Raw genomic sequence first — 10,032 nt, 5'->3', positions numbered from 1 at the left:
GGTGTGTGTGTGTTGTGTGGTGTGTGTGTGTGTTGTGGTGGTGGTGTGGGTGGTGTGTGTGTTGTGTGTGAAAGACTTCAGCACGAAAAATGTTGACCCTCCATTTTGTTTTTCACAAAGGAAAACATCCAAAGATAGAACCTTGAACACTGTCTCCCCTCCACGCTATTGTTCGGACTCGCCATTTCAAACTAATACCAAACCGACATAAGTAATATCGACCTCTAAATTTATCCGTAATAAAAAACGTGAAGAGACCTTTACACACATGACCTCCATATCTCCTATAAACTAACCGGGTGTCTCTTTCTGCACTCTCGCCCTACATCGAAACTCAACACAACAAACCTATGAGTCCGTTGCTTAGGACCCGAGAGTTCAATGAATAACAAAATGAGAGCTATACTGCGACTCTACGACGCGATTCATAAGCATGCTTCGACCGGTATTTGCTACCGGATCCCCATTGAATGCTGACGGCCTCAACAATAATACTGGGGCAGCTGCCCTGATGACAGAGCGAACGCTGTGGTGTCCAAAGAACACCAAGATCCCTTAAACACACATCAGAATAACCGCAGCTTCTACACGCAGAATCCCGGTGACAAGACCAGGAGAGACCCGCGGTTACCTTCGCATCCGATCAAGTTTACACTACTTGTAATACACCCAGAGACGGCCTGCGACATAGGTCAAGAATAATATCTAGGGTACCAAAGTTTGGTCCGTCGACACGTTTTCCGGGATCTTTTGGTGGAGGCAATGAGGAGCACCGCTCCTTGTATGTACATCGTAAGAGGTCGAGTTCTCGATTTTGATCTCCTGGTTCCTGGTCCCACTTTACCCTTCTCTATATAAACAAATAATCACTATATAGACTCTACATGACCCCTAAAAATCTAGATAGACACATACCCGATGAATATCACCGAGGTAACAACAGTTGTGGATATAGATTGGTGTCAGGGTTACCTCGTGTGGATTACGTCAGAATTCAAGGCCACCAAATCAGACACACACTAAACCGCGACACCTGTATTCCTGACAGTATATAGGGAAAATATACAACCAAAAGAGTGACCAATGTAACACCGTTTGTACATGTGAAGGAATGGTGGTTGTTGGTGTAACATGAGCATCAAAAAAAATCGTAATTTGGAGTATGTGGAGTGAATTGTTGAGGATATTATTCCCGAGCGTCAACACCAACTTGGACAAAATTTTATGATAGTCACAGAGGATGTGCACTAGTCCCGACAACTCACAGATATCACCGTACTAGGCCGTGGTCGGTAGGGTGGTTGTCAAGGAAAGATACTTAAGTTATGTATCAATGACCTCTTTCCACTTTCCCTTCCCAGAGGACTTCACCTTCTTATGTACACTTACTGGTCACATTAACGAAGACAAAAGAGGGGAGGACGGTAGTCCTGACACGGCAATTCGATAGACATAGAGGCTAACCCCGAGCTCAACACTTGAGCCACGCAGACGATATCACGACTGGTTCACCCATCAGAGGCAAGGGAATGCGTAGAACAACTGACAATCGCGGTGAATCCTCGCAGAGGAGCCGCAACAACAACAAGGGCCCTCCGCTGCAGCCGATTCACTTCAACACCCCCTCATGCGTGCCCGCTGACAATCGACGCCTCACTACGTAGAATTCCAATAAACAACTCAGTTTCTTGGCAGAGCAGCAATAGACTAATAGTCCGTGTACAGGTGTACTCCATCGGTGTGGTGCTAGCTCTGCTAGATGAGAGACAGTATAGAAAGCAGAGCACTTCCAAAGCAATCCAACAGCAATACTCACCTCTCAGGACGATTGCTCCCAACCACAAGAAGACTAAAGAACAATCGTAAAGAAAAACTATGACGTGGCTCTGGGAGTCTGAGATCTAAAGTGGTGGGCAGTCCTCCTTCTGCTCTTGACTTGCCGAAGCGTAACACAACCTTTGCGTCACAAGACAAGTACACAGCTACTTAAACAGATCTAGACTTGTAGCGAAGTATTCAAGGAACTAAGATACTTGTAGAAGGAATACGAAAGCAAGCAGCAGAACCGCTATATGAAAGTGCACCATGGCCTATCTACGGCAGCAGGAGAATATTACCTTCAGACCTATTCTAAGCGTTTAATGGCCGTATCGGAAGAGTATAATAAAGAAGGCTTCGACAAGGTCTCCTTACCATTGATCTTTATACTAACGAGGTGTAATAAACAAGTCATTAGCAAATTGGCCCCTAAGTCAATCCGGCCGATACCGCGCACGTCACCACCCCATAGCAGTTCTACTTAACACGCCACGCAGGCAGATGGTTTAGAGAGACGCAGCAATAATGCTCGAGAGAGATTACGCAAATCAGCGAAACCCTAAGCAATGAGCCGGAGACCTGCAACGTGAGTCAAATAGAGGCACAACAAACTAACTCAACAACTAACGTAATACCCATTCTCTATAAAACTAAAAAAAAAAGAGGAGGACAGCACTCAATTCAATTATATAAACGTCTAGCCCGGAAGACATAAAAAACCACACACATCTAAAGATTAGAGATGCATAGGGCCATACAGCAATAATCGGGCACACAGGTCCTTTACAATGTACCAAAGTAGGTTAAATCCGTGCTACATATACTCAAATGAGAGTCTACTTACGTCCTCTACAACGACCATACACACTCGATTCTCATTTATTACATCCAGTGCGGTCCTCTTACACAAAGTGTCTCTCAGTGGAAGATAGAGGCGCGACCAAACCATGACCGACACATGCAAACAACGCACTTCCCACGCAACAACGAAGGATTATATCAAAGTCTTCATTTTGTCATTATTATCTAGTCATTCGGATTGAGAGTGAAATAACAAAAGCAAAATTGACGGGTTCCGGAATTTTAATGAACCCGAACGTACGACATAAGAAACTAGGATATATGGCCCACTCTACAGAGAACAATTCTCGAATGACTCCCCTTATTCTGAATTATCACACCGGGCTTGTGAGTCCACCCTGCGTCCGGCTGTCAGTATACGAATGGTGACAGCTGACCGGCAGCGCTCCGGTCCTCGAAGGCGAGACCGACTCGCACGTGCTCACATCATGCGCGGACGTGAGACCAGATAGCGCGTCTAGTTATCCGCGAATTCCAAACGTTGCGGTACGCTCGTAACCTCCTCATGCGATGCTCACGCGTGTCCCAGGGAACTACCGTCCTCCCCTCCTATATGTCTTCGTAAGTGACAGTAAGTGTACATCAACAACGACACGAGTGCGAGGAAAGTGGAGAGAGAGGTCACAGTACGATAATAGTATCTTTCTCAGCACCACCGCCCAGGCACACTTTTCGTGATTGATACAGATCCAGAAGTGGTGTCAGGACTAAAAGCTGGACATCCCTCTCTGTCACATCCGACTCAAGACTCACTATGTCGAAGTTGTGTGTGAGGACCTCCGAAATCAATCCAGTTAAGACAATTCCTAGCCCGGACATACACATCATTCTTAGTCTTGCGGAAGCCTTGATGCCTATAACACGACGACACGGCCTATCTAACTTGCCAAGCTCGAACAAAACGAGATTACATCCGTACACTTCGTACCTATAAACTCTAACTTAAACAATGAGCTAGTAGTCGTTTATGGCACATGTAGCTTCATTCGGATATTCTGACGTAATGTCACACTTGAGTAACTACACAATACTAGAATACACAAACAAGTAGTGTTACTCTCGTCATACTAGACGTCACGTAGCGATTAATCTAGAATATGAGAGAATCTAATAGTGCAATAATGTTGGATGAAGAGAGGAAAATCGCGACACCAACCAGCACACCAGAACTCGACAGGAATACTGTATGACGGACTGGTAAATGGGACAAGTTGGTCGTCGCGAGACTCATCGCACACAAACTCGGTATTGCGAATTAATTACATAGGCTCACGAAGTATCATCCGGACGAGGGACGAAGAGAAATCAGACCAAAAAAACCTCTTATTCAATCACATTATGACATACGCCCAAACGCGACGGGTCAGTTCGTCCCATGAAGACCATACAGGTTGACTGAAGAAGGTACACCTCTAACAAATAAACTTTATTCCTTTGGAACATCTTATGTCAGCAGTCCGTCCCCGAGCAAGGTAGAAATACACTCTTCGCACATAAGTTAAACCCGCGACGTGATTTCTAGCGTTCTTCGCCCAGACTGCGAGGGAGGCTCTCGAGTTATATCTCAGAAGTGTTGGAAGGAAGCATTCGTCACCAACCGGCTATTCGTCTTCATACGGCGAAGTTCACAACGTAAAGCTATCATCACGAGTAGCACCCCAATCCAGGACTGAGGACGAAAGGGAGGACTGCAGTCAAAAAAAGGCCTGAGTTGCCATCACTAACTTACAGGCTATGCAGCGACTTCCGCGCAACGGAGGGACCCAGAGACGTAAAGGTGGAGACTAGTCAATAAAAACTTGGAGGTTTCCCGATTTTGTACCAGGGCTAGACACACATTACAAGACTTTATCACTGGAGACGGGGCGAGAGGCGGAACAGGTGAGAGAACAAGGAGCAGATCAAACCACGTACACAGGGCCAGAGGCCGTGTACAATCCGGCCACGGTAGCGGCGAGAGAGGACTCAAGGTAGCAAAAAAAATCAGAGGGCCCACAGCAAACACGGCTGCCATCGAACTGATACTGCCGAAAACACTCCCTTCTTCCAAACAAAGGAAGCACATACGTATCCCAATCAACGACAGACTAGCTTCCACAAAAGGCTCGGGGAAGAGACTCGAAAGACAGAAAGTGAAGAAAAAACTAATAAAATGATATAACGGCAAAGAAGAAAAAAAAAAGAAAGGCACCTCCGATTACTGAACTCAGGTTAGCGGCTTAGAGGCCCTAACACCTATCAGGATGACGTCAGTATTAACAGCAAAATATCGGTTCTAATATTACGCGTAAACCGGTGATGCTATTTATAAACGGCAGTCGCTAGAACACGAGTACTCTCATTTAGATTTTGTCTACACTAGAGCGTCATTACACCCGACCGGCGAGTTGTGGTGTTCCGATTTGGAAATGACCATTCAGGGAGCTATGATATAGTCAGTTTGATGAGAAGATCGTACTCACGGCTTTTTTTCCAATTATTGATAATGCTAAGTGTAATATATACTACTCCATGTCCGGCTATGTCGTATTATACGTTATCGGAAGACGCAGTTTCTTTCCCATGGATACACGGTAACAGTGAGTTCTCGATAGTAGTCATATCCGTTGTATGTCTGTTTCCGCTATTGTAACTACTACGAAGTAAGAGTCCACATCTCGTGCTGCAGCCGTTGTCACACACACACACACACACACACACGACACACCCACACACACACACACACACACGACACACACCACACACACACACACACACAACACACACGAGCACCACACAACATCACTAGTGTGTGTGTGTGTGTGTGTGTGTGTGTGTGTGTGTGTGTGTGTGTGTGTGTGTGTGTGTGTTCGAGGACCATACCTACCACCCAGCATATGCGTACATCCCCGAGTAGAAGGCCAGTGGCATACCAGATAATTTCACATTGTTCATGTCAAAGGCATTCTCAAAGTTCTTGGTCTCTCCTGCAAAAACAACACACACACACACACACACACACACACACACACACACACACACACACACACACACACACACACACACACACACGAGACACAATTATTTTTGTTGACATTTTGAAGCACCATTTCTCAGAGGGAATGTGTCAGTAATTAAATGATCTATGCAAACAGTTCTTACAAAAGACGAGGAGTGATATAGCCGAGACATTAACAATACCAATTGTCTTAAAAGTAGATTGAGTAGACAATGAATAGAGATATAGTCTGCCCTATTAGCTTGGAAATGCATTATTCTGCAGAACACAGATACTGTATGTCAGACGGATTAAAACACTCAATGTAAGAACTCTTCTGTCGTATACAGGAGCTCACATTTATGAACACAAACTGCTCATACGGACACATTAAACAGCCTGAGTCGTACTGAGGTGTAGAGAGGCGTGAATTGTTTGTGATGATGATCACTGCATGCATAGGGGTGAATATAAATAATACAGAGAGGCCCCAATTGGCTGGACATTTGTGTTAATTTGGTTTAATACAAATGTATTATTAAGCACCTTGTCAATTTTCAGATCCCAGGCAACAAATCAGGACTCTTCTTACCGCCCTTATTACATGTTACTTGTTAGACGCTTTTATCCAAAGCGACTTACATACTCAATACTGTGGACAATCCCCACAGGAGCAATTTGGGGTGAAGTATCTTGCCCAGGGAGACAACGACATGCTGACTGCAGTGAGATTTGAACCTGTGACCCCTTGATCCCAAGACCAAGGATCTAGCCACTGCGCCACACGCTCCCTTTATCATTTGATTGGATATTGTTTCGCCGTTACTGTAGTGCGTACTCACAAAGAAATTTGCAATTAATCCAAAGATCACAAAGACACTGGAATACTATAAATACGGAGCCTTGGTGTTTATCAGTATTGTAAATGTAGTTTCATTAGGGTTAGGGTTTTAAAGGTTAGTATCATACTATTTTTAGGCAATAGCATAGGCCTCAGATATATACAAATATATAAAAAACATGTCTATGAATTCTTTTGTTAAAAATACCAAACAGATCACTCATTCTAGCCTCATAAACCACATCAAGGATTATTTCTGAAACAGTATGGAGCTCAAATGCTTTTTCTCTTGCGGGTTTACCACAAGGTGAGTTCCTTTTTATTTCCTGCTTTTTTACACATGCTCTCTCAGGTTAGCTCTGAGTGTTAGCGATACTTGTTAATGTAAACAAAGACCATATTACGTCCAAAACAGTCAGGCATTGTTTCTGATAGCAACTTTCTGATAGGGCCGTGGGTCCACAATTCCAATATTACGTCGTTTCGGCAGCAAATCTGAATAAGCTCCTTTTTTAGAGATTTGCGCACGGAGGAAAAGAGAGAGGGTTTTATTTTCAGACACTTTGTGAGTTCCCTGACACACCGGGGACACATATTTAGGTATAAAAGAGATCAAAAAGTGCATTTTGCATGATAGGTCCCCTTTAAGGTAAAGTAAATACAGCTCAGCAGGTATCAGGGTCAGAGGAAGACCTAGAGCTGGTCTGCAGCTCAAGAACTCTGAATACTTTAATGAGAGAGCATTTCCATTAACATGTACTGTATATGATATGTCATGACAATGCTGAATCCAGAAATCCCCAATGCATGTGTAAGATTGATGTTCACAGTCAGATGTTGCAGGGAGGTGTTCTGAGGGTGCAGGGCCCCCTGAAGCCCCAGCTGGTTGTTGCTTGTGTGAGCAGCTGTGTCTCACGGCCCGCGTGGCCTCGAGGTTATATTTACACTGCATGTTGTTGTGTATGACAAAGGAAGCCATGTTAATTGTTACAGCTGAGCAATTGTTCCTTTTCTCTGTTGCGTGTTCCACTGCGAAAACCACCCTTCAGAGTAGTTAAACAGCGTAAAATACACAGTTTATGCTATAGCAGGGGTGTCCAAACTACGGCCTGGGGGCCAATTGTGGCCCGTCGTCCATTTTGAATTGGCCCTCATGACATTCAAAAAATATAATGGAATACGGCCCACTTTTCAAATAAATTCAAGTTTAAAACATTTTTGACTTATTGGTATGACAAGCTTGAAATATACCCATCATATTTCCCCTTAACAAGCAATCTGAGGCTTCTGTTTTAAGGAATGAGCTGCCAACACTTTTTTTAACAAAATCAATGAAACCCTAAAGAGAGCTCTGATGTATGCTGTTGGTTTTCTTAAAGCATGTTTAAAGCAAGTATCAAGCCTAATGTACGTACATTTGATAGACTTTGCTAATTTATCACTTAACTTATTAAGCAATATACATCACCTCTAGTGAGTGGCCCCCCTTAATGCTTCTTTTTGTATGTGGCCCTCAGGGGAAAAAGTTTGGACACCCCTGTGCTATAGTATATTACTAATAGAGGCCATTAGAGGAGATGCTAATAATGGTGGTGATGATGATGCTGGTGGTGGTGATAGTGAAGGTGCTTACCCTTAAAGAGTTGGTACATTCCAGGCACTATGATGACACCCATGGCCAGCAGCTTGCAGAAGGTGAGGACGATTTGAATCCTAGCTGTCCATGTCACACTCATACTGTTCAGGTACATAACAGAAGCTACAGGGACAGGAATAATATAAATGTTAAAGCAGACCATTTATTAATTAATTATACTTATTTGAACTCCTACCTGTCCTATACTGTGTTTCCAAAACTTACATTTTCTTAATGGGATCAACAAAGGTTCATCTTATTTCATTTTATCTTAACTTGTTGAATCTCATCTTATCTTATTCCCATTGTCGATATGTACTGCCATTGCAGCAAGAAGTGTCACCTTCATGGACAAAATCTGAGAGTTAGGATCTAGAAGTCAGGAGGGTTGATGGCAGCAGCAAAAAAAGTGCAGACCAAAGTTTGTGTCTCAGCACAATTCAACAGTTAATGTTTAATGTACCGTAGCTGTGTTTGAGTTGTTTAGGGCCTCGGTCAAGAGGAGCTGATGAAATGAGACTTAAATTAAAGCCGCCAAAACCAGTGCTTGTCACCAGTGGGTCTCTTGAAAATATCTTATTTAGTCAATCTTTCTGACTTTTGTAAGTTCTTTGCAATTAATGTGTCTGAAGGTCTTGCAAATGCTGTTAAAGTCATGAACAGAACTTCATCTTTTGATTGTTTCAAATAAGAACTCGTCTTGTGTCATGTTGGCAAATAGACAAGACAGAGAGTGACAATTACTGTCTGCCACAGAAATGTAACGGTTTTCAAGTACAATCATGAAATACATTTTACTGGTATTTTCTTCTCTGTCTATAACTGCACAGAGGTTACAACGAGTCAAACTATTGTAGTATGTTGACATTATTATGATGTTTTAAAGTAATGCTTGTCTAGGTATACATACTGATGCCGATGGCGGTGGCCAGTTTGACCGCCATGGGGGGGACCGCACAGGGCATGAACAGGGGCTCCAGGATGTACTGACCGAACGTCAGAGAGATGACCGCCATAGCTGCAGGCCTGGAGGACACACACACACACACACACACACACACACACACACACACACACACACACACACACACACACACACACACACACACACACACACACACACACACGTAAATTGAAATTGTTCGCTTATAGTGAAGACCCAAACAGAGCTGAATGTGTACTGAATTCTGAAAATGGCGGCAACTACTGTATGTGTGAGCAGTCTGGAATAATATGACACTTGTTAATACTACCGAGCAATTTTACCGCAAATGTAAAATATTCTAAACATTATGAAAAGGTCATGGGGACTGACCAAGTTTGGACTTTTAAAATAAAATGCTCTATAGGGGGCACTAGAGAGCCTGCTGGCAACTTCAAAGCCTTTTCACTGCAGATTTTCGCCAGTCCCAATGTCTGTGCGAAATGTTCCTGCGTTTTCGAGCAGCCTAAGACCCTCGAGCTCCCCCTAAACAGCAGAAAAATATGAATCTGCTCCAAAGACAGAGGTGGCTTGCTCTTCGTCTCTAGTTCACCCTCGGGTCTTTGGCACATTTGTGCTCTGGCCCTAATAAAGATGTGTATGCAAGGGTGTAACTTTGGTAACCATCTAAATGTAGAGAAGACTGATGGTGTGGTACCCAAAGGCAGTGGGTGAACAAAGGCCGATAGTTATCCACAATGCACCCATATCTCAGGTCAGCTGCCAAACATTCCTGAGAGTTCACATTGATAGTGCACTAAGCTGGAGGGTCCATGTTGATAGTGCACTAAGGGGCCTACAGAGTAGAGCAGAAGTTCATGCTTTTCTTTACCACGCAGTGATGGAGAGCATCATCAGCTCACAGTCTGCATGATAACCTCACACTGCAGCTGAATCAAGATTGTTCGCCTCAGGCA

General features: G+C 43.8%; 1 protein-coding gene across 1 annotated transcript in view; it reads right to left on the bottom strand.

Annotated features, from left to right (window-relative positions):
• Positions 1-9,159, bottom strand: part of slc7a11 (solute carrier family 7 member 11) — a gene marked incomplete at its 5' end in the record, with an annotated part of 20,980 nt that extends 11,821 nt beyond the window's left edge. The window contains 3 exons of the mRNA XM_010771560.1: positions 5,546-5,645; positions 8,131-8,256; positions 9,044-9,159. Of these exons, the coding sequence (XP_010769862.1) occupies positions 5,546-5,645; positions 8,131-8,256; positions 9,044-9,159 (342 nt within the window). The remainder of the gene's footprint in view (positions 1-5,545; positions 5,646-8,130; positions 8,257-9,043) is intronic.
• Between the last annotated feature and the right edge of the window lie 873 nt (positions 9,160-10,032).

The sequence above is a fragment of the Notothenia coriiceps genome, unplaced genomic scaffold (genome assembly GCF_000735185.1).
Source record: "Notothenia coriiceps isolate Sejong01 unplaced genomic scaffold, NC01 NC01_scaffold00010067, whole genome shotgun sequence".
Taxonomy (NCBI): Eukaryota; Metazoa; Chordata; class Actinopteri; order Perciformes; family Nototheniidae; genus Notothenia; species Notothenia coriiceps.
Note: the sequence above shows the minus strand (reverse complement) of the source record. Positions and strands in the feature narration are given on the sequence as shown.